At 40.3% G+C, this 13830-nt stretch overlaps 1 protein-coding gene across 1 annotated transcript in view; it reads right to left on the bottom strand.

Annotated features, from left to right (window-relative positions):
- The window catches only part of TTC21B (tetratricopeptide repeat domain 21B), a 3240027-nt gene that overhangs the window by 508812 nt on the left and 2717385 nt on the right, over nt 1–13830 (bottom strand). Inside the window, exon 28 of the mRNA XM_044075355.1 lies at nt 3249–3410. Within this exon, the coding sequence (XP_043931290.1) occupies nt 3249–3410 (162 nt within the window). The remainder of the gene's footprint in view (nt 1–3248; nt 3411–13830) is intronic.

The raw sequence follows: 13830 nt of genomic DNA on the forward strand, positions 1-13830 counted from the left end.
CAGAGAGCCTGGCAATACAGTGAACCTGTAAGTGGACAAATTTAGTTACTTTACCTCGTCTCACCCCGCAACTATCTCACAAGAAATGCACTCAAAACATAACCCCTCCAACTACAACTAAGGAGCATGTATGGGTTTTGTTTGCTAAAGCAACAACACAGCCTCAAATGGCCACAATAATATATCAGAATGACTTCTGAACATTCTAAAATAAGACTTATCAGGACTCCTGGGGTCACTATTTAACTAATCTTAAAAGTGGCTTTGTGCCATGAGAATGGAGGACTGTGACGATCATTCCTCTTCATAAGGGAGGACCTTCAACAGATCCTGGAAACTACTGACCCATTGATCTGACTAGTCTTATTTGCAAAACCATGGAAAGAATTATCATGGAAATTTTCAACAAGGACATAGGAGATCTCCAGACACTAGATCCATCCCATTCTGGCTTTGTCAAAGTAAAGCCATTGTTTACTGAACCTGGGGAATTTCTTTGAAAGGTCATTAAGGCAATGGATGAGGGGGAAGCAATGCACACTGCCCACCTAGCTCTGGATAAAGCATATGATACAATAACCCACTCTGGCATTGTCAGCAAACTTACGCAACTAGGCATAATCCCCTTTATAAGATTCTGGTTAGCGGGATGGTCCACAGATAGGACTCAAGAAGTTAGGATCAGAGAGGCCATCACCACAAAGAGGCCGGTCACCAGTGGAGTCCCTCAGGACTCTGTGCTGGGCCCACTCCTCTTTTGCATCTATTTCTTGAAGGTCACAGCCAATATCAAAGGTTCTGGCTGACCAAGTTTGGGATGAATTCAAATTGGGAGCAGTAACTGAATTCCCCCAAGATGAGAACACAATTTAGGAAGGCCTAACACAAACACTTAGTGCCAAAATCGTAGCTTAAAGCACCATGCCAAGAAATGCATTACAGTACATTTAAGTCAGCCACCCCAGGTAACTGCGTTATCAATGAAACATCCCTAAAAGTTGATTCACTTGATAGGGATTTGGGAAATCAGCCTTTGACCAATATATGTCCAAGGCAGTAAGAAAATCTTTCTAGGTTGCTCAAATTACAAGTTAGGGCATGGTATCTAGGTACAGAGAAGTCACTAATTAACTGCATTCAGCCCTGATCAGACCCATCACAGAGTATAATGCCACCTGTGGTATGTACATAACCAGATAAAATGCAGCAACTAGAGCTTCTATAAAGGTTCCATACAAAAAAAATAATAATACAGAGAGTTAATAATGTCCTAAGCTGATCACCTAAAAGCCCTGTCTCTTTACTCAGTATCAAACATAGTTATAAGAGGTGATCTTTGCCTTATGTACAAGGCATCACTGGACCCTGTTTTGATGAACCTTTTTCATACCCTCAAAACAAACAGCATCAGAACTACTAGATCAAACGACCTACATTTTTTGCTTGCGACATTAACAAGACATGTTGGAGAGAAAGATACGTTTCTCAGAGAATTCCCATTCTCTGGAACAGGCTCCCCATTCATTTTCCTCCCAAATCCTATTTAAGAGCAACTTGGACCAACGGATGGGTAATCAGAAATTCACCTCTCGTCTGGCGCTTAAGTTTGTGATGGACAGAGGCAATCAGTAAATCACTCCCTATATAAATCAAACATGTGGGTCACATTTGGGATGTACAGCTAGCATATAAGGGCCGTAGTATACACCAATGAACCTATGACAGACTAATGACTTAATTGTGTGGAGAGCCTGCAATCTATTTCTGATATTCTGGGAGTACAAGTATGTTGTACAATTGTGGACTTTCTTTAAACGCAGGGGGATGAAACGTTTATACATGGAAAGTTTTCCCCTCTTCTCTGATGCAGTGTGACCGTGGAGTTTGTAAATTTATGTAATGAGGTTCCCCTCCAAATACAAATCATAGTTTTAGGCAACTGTGGTGTAGGTTTGATGAATCTACATTTTACATTTTAAAGAGCAGTTTTCCTTATTTGAGTTTGAAAGATTGGTTATCAATGAACAGGAAAGTGATTTAGCAACATGATATATATGGGTACAGATTGAAAAAGCGAATACTCATATGAGCAGATGCTTTTTTTCTGGTGTACAAAAGGCGAATGCTCATATGAGGTACTTTTAAATGGAGTTTTTTTTTTTCTGGCAGCCTTTTGTATGGAATTGCATTGCAGCAGGTTTAAAGGTATTTGCCCTTACCCCAGTGTTGGTATGATCTCGGAGTTAGTATATATAAATAGTTGGGGATGTGGGGGACTTGCCCCTGCAAAAAAAAAAAAAAAAAAAAGTTTTATTTTTTTTATATTTTTGAGCACTTTAGATTCGCTATAAAGTGATCTCTCTTTGAACATTTGATATTAAATGAGACTCTTGCGTAATATAAACCAAATGTACATGATGTCAACTTCTGTAATGTTGATGGAAAAATACCAAAACATGGAACACTGACATGCATTATTCAGACTCTGAGGATTACTTCAGAGCAGGCTAAAGCAACACAAAGTGTTTTGCATGGGGGGCAAGCCCCCTGCACCACCCCTCCCATCTAATTATATTTACTAACTACAAGATCACACAGCCTCCAGGAAAAAGGAAAGGGAATATTCCCCTGTATGAGGACTGTCAATCTCACACACGTCGAAATTGTGCATGTCTGATGATCCCTATATATATATAAAAAATGCGTGTGTGTGTAAATATATACACATATACATACACATATATACACATAGATATAAACACACAGACACACACACACTCACACACACACACACACACACATACACACACACGTATATAAACAAACATACACATAACACGCACACTTTTGTTGATGTTTTTGAAGGCATGATATCAACATTGTTCTTACAGTACAATGAGTAGTTGAACAAAGTTATGGCTAGATAAAAGGGGAAGAGTGGATAAATCCAAATGTTGCAATTTCTTATTAAAGTGACTCTCCTCAAGAAGACTGAAGATTCTCATGTTTGTAAAAGATCTTTCTGTTAACACTGGCAATACCACTTCTTATAGCAGATAAGGATGCCTTCAGACACAATGATTTTTTTTAAAACACTACACTACACTGCATAAGTTTTTGAAAAAGAAGTAAAAAAGCATAATTTGTGGAGTACCTAATGTCTTTTCTGCAATAATTATGTGAGCTTTACAAAGAGATTTGTCATATTTTAAAGTATTATGTAAATACTCTTTCACACTTTGACTTACCCTATATCACCATCTATATTTTCAAATAACTCTCCTCCAATAGTATCATTATCTGGATTCAGACAAATCTCTATCATATTATAGACTGCATTTTGACCCCAGTCACTGTCTTTACGAGCTTTATTGAAGTGGCGAAGTGCATCATTTGGTTGTCCTGTGTACCTGAAAAAGATAATGAAACAAAGTGAGACATTACAGAAGCTTTGAAAATAACTACCATGATTCAGAGATAAAGTACAACTAGACACAATAACATGGCATTTACTATAAGCTTGCTGAATACAATATGTCCCATTTTACAGTAAGCAAACCTTAAAAATGCAGTTAACGACATGGAAGGGTAGAAGTGAGCAGCTAGTGAGTGCTAACCTATTCACCCCTTGGGGAGGGATGGCAGCAAGATCTACTGTAAGGCTGACACCAGATGTCTGAACAAATGCAGTGTAAGGTTTCAGAAAGAATACCAACGAAGAACAGCAAAATGAATCTAGCAGGCAACGAGCATGCAAGGAAGTCTGCATGCTGAAAACAGCTCCGTACTATGGCACATCTGCTCACTCAGGTAACTGGAGAGGAGGAATGTAGGACATGGAAAAACAAGCCAGATGGCTACCTCAGTGATGAACTCCCACAAATGTCATTTTGTCCACAAGGAAAGAGCAGATCATTTGGCCACAAGCCGCCTTATGGTCAAAACACAATAGAAGGGAAAAGGAGATAGAAAAAAAATCTATTTACCCATTATTTAATTCACAATTGTTTGATTATGTTTACTTACAACTATTTGTAGAATATTTGCCTGTGCTGATGTTCTGAAATATTACAATTAAGAGTATGTCTTCATGCTGATATCCGGGCAAGCACAACTCCTTGTCCATTTATTAAATCAATTACTTTTTTCCTTTGTACCACATTCTCTCTTTGCTAATATATAACTATTGTCTGTCACTCATTGCTATTCCTTAGTCTAACTCAAGCATTCACTTTCTGTAACCCAAGGTTGCATGATCTCTGATGTCAAGAACTTCCATTAGTAGGTTCCCACCATACAACTGGTGCTTGGATTCATTTTCCAGTATTTGTCACTGCTTTAAAGAACTGGAGGCCTCTGCACAGCAGAGATGCTGCCTTTCAGAACAGGAAAGATGTTATAGCAAGGCCCCATCTGTATAATTTGATGATAGCATATTTTATACACACACACACACACACACACACACACACACACACACACACACACACACACACACACACACACACACACACAAATACACCAATTGTATTTATTCATTTACAAATCATTGAAAGCTGCCTATTAAATAGAAACAAAATGGACAACTCAAAAGAAGTGGGGTTTTTGTGTGAGTGTGTGTGTGTGTGTGTGTGTGTGTGGGGGGGGGGGTTGCTAACAGATACTTGCCCCAGCAATGTGACTACACCTTGAGAAAGGAAGAAACTCCACAAACAACATGCAGTAATCTCAGGTCATCTGTTTCAACCTCATGCAAGCAAGGAAGCAATTTTTTAACATAGGGAATCCCAGAAAACATCATGTTTTCTACAGGTTTTCAAACTATCTCAAAATAAGAAAATAACCATCTGTTTTTGTTTCTACTTTCTTTCTTTTATGAGTCTCAGTTGACCCCTAAAGTGACCTTGCAGACAGCCACCCCTGTCCATAGGGTTTAAAAGGCAAAAGGGAGGAATGGAAGTAGGCTGCAAGGGCTTTCTTCCATATCATACATGCATGCATGCATGCACACCTACTGATGATTCAGAGTCCTTGATCCAAATATGTTTGGAATGTGGAAGGAAAACAGAGCACCAGGAGGAAACATACATAAACACAAGCAGGACATGCAGACTCCACACAGAAAGCACCCAAGCATATAAATGATTTCTGTGAGGCAGTAACTCTACCTGTTGTACCACTGTTTCTGTTTAATAGGACAAAATAAAGAATGTTTCTAACCTCACCTCTTACAGTAAGCATTTACTACTTCATAACATCCACACTGGTCATCACAGCATTTATATTCATAAGTCATTTTCATCTACTGTTGTAGTAATAACCATGAAATATATTTTCCTTAACATACCTAATTCCTTTATATCTATGGCCACTTTTCCCCAAATTATTTTATTCTGATACATCTTAAATGTTGCCCTTTCTTCAGATTACATTCTTGTACTAAAACACAAACATTGTTCTTTTTATATACTTTACATCTATCACTTTTTAACTAGTGATTTTAGTAGGTTCAATCAGAGCAAAAAGTCACATACTTCACACTGTTTATTAATTCTGTTCTTGTTTTTAATGCCATATTTTCTTTGTGCCTATAACATACTCCACGCAGGACATATGTAATTCCTACCCATAATCATTTTACTGTCCAGCTTCCAAATTTCACTTTTTTTAAACAATTCACATATATTTACACTTGAATAGAACAGATATATATACGCACACACACACACACACACACACACACACACACACACACACATATATATATATATATATATATATATATATATATATATATATACACACACAACAACATTTACAATATTAACTATACTGGTTGCTTGCAGCTTCATTCCCTATAGAATGCTTCTTTCGATGGGTGTTAGATTTTATCCCCAAACTTAAGAGAAAGTATACATCCCTGATTTAAAAAAAAAAAGGTTTTGTTAACCAGAGAAGAGCATGGAGCTACTTCAGGTACAGCCTGGAAGTATTAACCAATTAAGTGATTTGCTCAGGGCTCTCAGAAGGAAACCCAAAAAAGTTGTATGCAGGTTTATCAGGCATAGTCAAACATCTGTGCTAACCTGCCACATCCTACTAATAATGACTACCGAATACATTTTCTTTCTACAGGATATGGTAACAGCGCCCCATTATTCCACTACTTATTTTATCTTACCCAACATAATTTTTTAGATTTATTAATTACATTTGATAACATGGTAAGTGAACTCGTCTGTAGTACCTTTTCAGTCATAACATGGGTCAATAAGACAGAGACAACAAAAACTGCCATAACAAAGAATACACATTGAATTTGCTACAAAAGATAACGCATCAAAATAAAAAACAAGCCAAATTTAGTACAAAATGTAAGCACTTAGCCAGCATACTTCATATATATTTATTTGTATGCATACATTGGAATAATACAGTTAAGTGGACCAAGCCAAATTTAGTACAAAATGTAAGCACTTAGCCGGCATACTTCATATATATTTATTTGTATGCATACATTGGATTAATACAGTTAAGTGGACCACCATGGACAGTATTTACAAAATACACATGCAAAATACTTTGTTTTCAAATGTTATGCCTAAAATACTGTTTAATTTTCAATAAATATATTTCCACTGCTTCACTTCTTCATCAAACATTTCCATTTTAATCAACAGTTAAGCATCTTGATTTTAGTCTATTTTGTAAAATTATCAATGTATACACAGGAAGTGTATTAACCTGTACAAATGCAATCTTATTTACTGCATTAGACCAATACACTGGTATGTGAAGTTCTTTAACAAACTTAACAAATATCATTTTTTTCAATGTCCCTACTCAACATCTACTAATAAATGATCCAGAAATTAAAACAAAAGATTATTAGACAATGATGCCTTATTCTGTTTATCAATTTCAATTCTGTGCCAAACAATTTATCTGCTATAAAGCATTAAAAAGTACTTTTTGATGCATGTTTTAATTACCACTTTGTCAAAAACATAATGCAATATTTTGCATCATCTGATCTTGCTCCATGTATTCATACTTTTTACATAATGTAATCACATGTAAAAGTCCGATGACTTCATTCTTTTTTTTTTTTTACTGATTCTAGTACTACCCTAATTATCCAAAGGATACAGTACAGTTTTGTACCTACCATAAATGTAGATGTTCGAAGATCCACATTGCTGCAGTCCTTACTTATGGGTAGTCCGCTGTCCTCGGTCGGCCCGAATACCAAAGTATTAGGCTGACGTCGGTCATGGGCGCACAGCCCTGACATCAGAGCGTCAGGGTATAAAAGCGCATGACCGACGTCATATCCTCAGTCTTTTCTTGCCCCAGATGTCAGAAGGCCCTAAAAGAAAGGCCACAGCCAAAAAACAGAGTACCTTCCCAAAAGATATGCCCAACTACAGCCATCACCCAAACCATATAACCATGCTAAGCTACAGAGGGAAGGAGGGAGGAATTGGACTGCAGCAATGTGGATCTTGAACATCTACATTTATGGTAGGTACAAAACTGTACTATGTTCTTCATCTCACATTGCTGCAGTCCTTACTTATGGGTAGAATCCCAAAGCAACGGGAAAGGGAGGTTGGAAAAATCATAAAGCATTAGGGGCTGCTAAAATGCCCTGTAATATTGCAGTGGCAAATCCAGCCCTAGACTTAGAATAAAGAGGAAGGTGGTAATGTTTAGAAAAAGTATGTACTGAACTCCAAGTGGCTGCTTCCAAAATATCCTTTGTAGCTACCCCTTAGAAAGGCAGTAGAAGTTGCAGTAGCTCTAGTGGAATGAGGTCTGATTCCAGTCGGAATCTCCTTACCATGATGGGAATAACAAAAAGAAATACAAAACCCAATCCATTTAGAAATAGTTTGTTTTGAAACAGGTCTACCCTGTGAACCCAAAGCAAAAGAAACAAACAACTGCTGAGACTGTCTGAACTCCTTGGTTCTGCTCAAATAATAACGCAACTGCCTGTGAATATCCAAAGTATGCAAAATCTTCTCCCCTTTATTTTGAGGATTTGCATAAAAAGTAGGCAAATGAATAGTTTGGTTTAAGGCCACACTAGAAACTACTTTAGGCATAAAGGAAGGATTAGTACGCAAAGATACCCTATCCTTATGAAAAATCAAGAAGGGTTCCACTGCCATAAGGGCCTGTAATTCAGAAACCCTTCTTGCAGAAGTAATGGCCAACAAAAAGGCAGTTTTCCATGACAAATACTTCAACTCGGCAGTAGCTGCAGGCTCAAAAGGTTGTAGAGTAAGCTTTTCCAACACAAAATTGAGATCCCAAGCAGGAGTAGGAGCTCTACGTGGGGGTCTTATGTTCTTTGCCCCTCTGAGAAACTGCTTAAACAAAGGATGAGAGAATAAAGGAGGGTCACAGTCATAGTGAGCCGAAATGGCTGCAGCATGAACCTTTATGGAGGAGAAGGACAAATCTTTGTCTAATAACTCAGTAAGATATTGTAAGGAAGCACTCAAATTAGGCTTGGAAACATCAAAGTCCTTCCCTTTGCTCCAAATAAAAAATCTCCTCCATTTATCAGCATAAACTTTCCTTGTACTAGGCCTCCTGGCCTCCAAAATAACATTCAAAACTTGTTGTGGAAGCTGAGAACCTCCAGAATTCAAAACAGAATATGCCAGGCTGTTAGATGCAGAGACTGAATTCTGACATTGAGAAAGTGATTGCCCTCCTGAGACAAAAGGTGTGGAATCAAAGGCAGAGGCCAAGGAGGCTCTCGGACCAAACTCCTCAGTAGTGGGTACCAGTGTTGTCGAGGCCAATCCGGTGCTATCAGGATCATGGATGGCTTGTCTTGTCTGGCCTTCAAGAGAACCTTGGGCAGAAGAGGTAGAGGTGGAAAGGCATATACATGAAGATTGTTCCAACTGAGTGACAGAGCGTCCACCTTCCAAGCTGTGGGATGAAACCTTTTTGTGCAAAACTTTGGCAACTGGTAATTTAGTGGAGAAGCGAACAGATCTATGTCTGGAGTTCCCCATGACACTGTCAACTTTTGAAATACCTGAGGATCCAATTTCCACTCGTGAGGATCCACTATTTGTCTGCTCAATACATCTGCTAAGGAGTTCTGTGCTCCTGGTAGAAATCTTGCCTGAAGATTGAGGTTGTAACTGAGAGCTGTCTCCCACAAAATCATCGCTTGTCTGCAAAGAGGGTACGAATGAGTTCCCCCTTGTTTGTTGATGTACCACATGACAGTTGTGTTGTCTGTTAGAATCAACACCTGCCCTGGGTGAAGTAAATCCTTGAAAGCCATCAATGCAAATTGTACTGCTAACATCTCCTTCAGGTTGATATGCAAATGTTGAAGTCTGGCAGGCCACGTGTCTTGCACCCATTTTCCATTGAGGTGTGCTCCCCAAGCCTTGTCCGAGGCATCCGTCGTTAGAATCTGACTCGCCTCTGGTCGGGTCACAGAGAGTCCCTTGTTTAGGTGACTTTCCTGAGCCCACCACAAAAATTCCTTCTGAATGCAAGGTATTATCTGAATGACAGTGTCTAGATCCTGGCAGTGTTGTGTCCATAGGTTTTTGAGATACCATTGAAGCTTCCTCATATGCAATTTGGCATTGGGAAGCACCAGAATACAAGATGCCATGAACCCCAAGGCTTGAAGGACTGTCCTTGCAGTCAGCCTGGACTGTAGAGATATTTGATGGAAATAAAGTGAAAGACTTTTCTGTTTGTCCGGGGTCAAAAAGGCCATCTGGGAAGCTGTATTCAGTCTCACACCCAGAAAGCACATGTCCTGAGAGGGTACTAGACTGGACTTTCTTTCGTTCACAGAATACCCTAGGCATCTTAACACTACCATCACATACTGTAGATGCTGAAGAAGCTCGTCCTTGTCTTGTGCAATAATCAGGCAATCGTCCAAATAAGGATAAATTTGTATTCCTTCCATCCTGAAAAAGGCTATCACTGGAGCCAGAACCTTTGTGAACACTCTGGGCAGTAGATAAGCCAAAGGGCAATGCAGAGAACTGATAATGTAAATTTCCAGCTCGAAAACGCAGGTACATCCTGCAACTGGGCCTGATAGGAACATGAAGATAAGCCTCTTTTAGATCCAGAGTTACCATCCAGTGATCTTTTCCCAGCAGAGGCAAAAGCTGTTGTAATGTCAACATTTTGAACTTTGGAATGTCCAAATAAGTGTTGAGGAGAGATAAATCCAAAATCGGTCTCCACGTGTTCCCTTTCTTTGGTACTAGAAACAGGCGGAATAAAACCCTAGACCCACTTCTGAAGGAGGTACTGGCTGTATGGCTCCCATGTGAAGAAGTAATGAAATCTGTTTGTGAGCCTCCATCCTTTGCCGAGGAGGAATGTCTGGCATACCTTTGAAAGGAGGCAATGTATGGAAATAAAACTTGTAACCTTTGTTTATAATGTCCAACACCCATTTGTCTTGGGTGATTAAAAACCAATTTTGCTTGAAGAGAGCTAGCTTTCCTCCCAAAGGAGCTGCCAGGCAAGAAGAATCTGGCAGCTGAAAATGCAGGTCATTGGGCCTGTTTACGAAAGGACTGGCCCCTACCCTCACCAGCAGATTGAGCAGGCGAACTCCATGTTCTAGGCCTAAAGGTACTCTGAGCTCTGCCCCTACCACGCCTAGATTTATCCCTAGACTGGGAATCAGAAGAAGGGTACGTCCACCCCTTAGCAGGCCAATTTCTACTAAACTTAGGAGGTTGAACCTGCAAAAAATCTTTAACAGTCTGCATAGACTTAGCCTTGTCCTCCATTTTCTTCAAAACAGACTCCACCGGAGGACCAAACAAAACTTCGGACTGTAAAGGGGCATCCAGAATTCTAGACTTAACATGCTCAGATAAATTCTGATCCTTAAGCCAGGCATGCCTACGAAGAACTGAACCAGTGGCAGCCACTCTAGAAGAAGCCTGCAAAGCATCAAAGCCACACTGCAAATAATGTTTCCCCACCTGTTCAGAAACATGCACCAAATCTTGCAATTCTTTACACTCTATGCCCTCTGCCAAAGCATCCACTTTAGATTTTAGCTGAGAAAGGAGGAAATTCTGATATTTCAACATATGAAACTGGCAATTTAAAGCCCTCATTGCTAAAGTAGAAGAGGTGTACACCTTCTTACCCCATCTGTCCAAAGCTCTAGCTTCCTTATCTAGAGGAACCGGATTCTTTACAACAGAAGCCCTAACACCCTTAGGCCCCTGACTAATAGTTTCTGGGTCCGCCCTAGGACTCTTATATAGATATTTATGAGCCTCAGGTACCCTATAATACCTGTCCGGTTTAACTGGTGCAGGAGGCATAGAATCTGGATTAAATGAGGCCTCCGAAAAAACATCCTGAACAACATTCAAAACAGGAGGAATAGCCAAGGGTCTGTGCTGTGGTAAAAACAAGAACTCTCTAAGCCTCTTTCTGGAATCTGAGTAATCCTGTCCTTCCCACTTAAAATGTTCCCTCATAGATAGTAAGGTTTCTGAAAATGAAAAATCCTCTGGAGGGGAAGCAGGAGGAGTAGAATCCTCTGCATCGGAATCCGAATAAGGAGGAAAATCTTGAATATCTTCAGCAGAAGACTCAGAATCATCTGAGGCCTGCTCCAAAATTTCCAACTCTGGCTCTAGCCTGGGCCTCTTATCAGGAGGGGGCATGGAACCTCTAATTAAAGTAATCAAATCTTCTGCCATCTTAAGCATATGCTTCTTAGGTACAGACCCTGAAGAACCAGAACTAACTCCAGAAGAAGGCAAAACAGACCTGCCCTTAGAAGGAGCCCTAGAAACAGTAGCAGAAGGCCTAACCCCCTTAGGCAAAGAAGGGAAAATAGTAACCTGAGAGGCCCCTTCAGCCTGACCTGACTCCTGTGAGGCCACATCCTGTAAAAATAGAAGTTATGTTCTTACCATAACGTTCCATGTTAGTTGTCTTCTTCTCGCCTTCTTCTTGCTGGATGGGTTCGGAGCCGACCTCGGCTCCGACTCGGCCACTCTAAAAGCTCGAGAGTTGGTTCCACCGGCTCGAGGCTCCCCTTATATCCCACAATGCTAGGCGAGAGTTACCTCAGATCTCGTTTGTAAGCTAACCCCAGCTTATAACAGAAACAGTATAACTGTAAAAACAGAATCCACCTCTAACAACAGGAAGAAGAAGGGTGACCTACATCCTGAAACAAGAAATATGCATAATAGCATATAGCTAAGAAAGAGGTGGTAGAAAGAGAGGTCACGATCACAACTCCTCTAGGTCTGTCCAGGCCAGGGGGAAGGAGGGGGACGAAGAAGAAGGCGAGAAGAAGACAACTAACATGGAACGTTATGGTAAGAACATAACTTCTATATGTTAAGTTGTCTATCTCGCCTTCATTCTTGCTGGATGGGACCGCGTCCCTAGCACCTTGTCCCGGATGGCCTAACGGAACAGACTCCTGAGAACAGTGGAACCAAAATTAGCTCTATGCCTAGAAGCTAAATCCAACTTATAATGGGAAATAAAAGTGTGAGGAGTAGCCCAAGTAGCCGCTGCACAAATGGTGTCAATAGGCAGTCTGTCTTGGAAGGCTAGAGAAGTAGCCAAAGCTCTGGTGGAATGGGCTTTAGGCTTATTAGGCAGTTTTTGGTGTCTAATCTCATAAACAAGGGTAATCAGAGATGTTAGCCATCTGGATAAAGATACCTTTGAAACTGGAAGTCCCTTTCTGCTTTCCGCATAGGAGACAAACAGCTGATCAGATTTTCTGAATTGTTTCGTCCTGTCCAAGTAGTACCTTAATTGACGATGAACATCCAGACAGTGTAATTTTTGTTCAGACCTATTTGAATACTCCGGAAAAAGACAGGGAGGTCAATGCATTGGTTTAGATTTGATGTTGAAACCACCTTAGGCAAAAAGGACGGGTTAGTTCGAAGGAAACTCTGTCCTTATGGAACACAAGGTAAGGAGAACGACAACTGAGTGCTTGAAGTTCTGAAATTCTTCTAGCTGATGTGATAGCCACCAGAAAGAGAGTTTTCCATGATAATAACTTTAAGGAACATGAAGCTGCAGGTTCGAAAGGGGAAAGAATCAAAGAAGCAAGAACTAAATTTAGGTCCCAAGGAGAAGGAGGATTTCTTACAGGAGGTCTGAGAAGAAAAACTCCTTTCAAAAAGGCTTTGCAGAGTTTGTGGGACATTAGGGCAGATTCAGAAATACCCACATGGAAATTAGAAATAGCTGCCAATTGAACCTTAAGAGTAGATGGAGATGAACCTGCATGGAAGAGTTCAGCAAGAAAATCAAGGACTAGTTGGATGGAAGCGGTGAAAGGATCTATGTCCTTTCCTTGTGCCCAATATGAAAAGCGTTTCCACTTACTCAAATAAATCTTTCGAGTGGAAGATTTATGGGAAGCTATCAAAATATCTCTAACAGAGTGAGATAATTGAGGAAGCCTGGCTACGGTTGGAAGTGGAGGAACCAAGCAGTGAGGTTCAGAGAGGGAGGGAGCGATGAAACTGACCCGACTGATGGATCAGAAGATCTGGAACTAGGTCCAGATTCCACGGTCGCTCAAAAGAAATCGATGCAGAAAGGGGAACCACACTTGTCGAGGCCAGTAAGGAGCAATGAGGATCAATGAGGCCTTCTGAGCGATAGCTTTCTGTATTACTTGAGAGATCAGTGGGAAAGGAGGAAATGCATACAGAAGTCCCCGGGGCCAAACTTGGACTAGCGTGTCCCTGCTGGGTTGGCCTGGTAAAGGGAATAGAGTGAAGTATTCTCTGCACTTGCTGTTTT

The sequence above is a fragment of the Protopterus annectens genome, chromosome 6.part1 (genome assembly GCF_019279795.1).
Source record: "Protopterus annectens isolate FY-2018-M chromosome 6.part1, PAN1.0, whole genome shotgun sequence".
Taxonomy (NCBI): Eukaryota; Metazoa; Chordata; order Ceratodontiformes; family Protopteridae; genus Protopterus; species Protopterus annectens.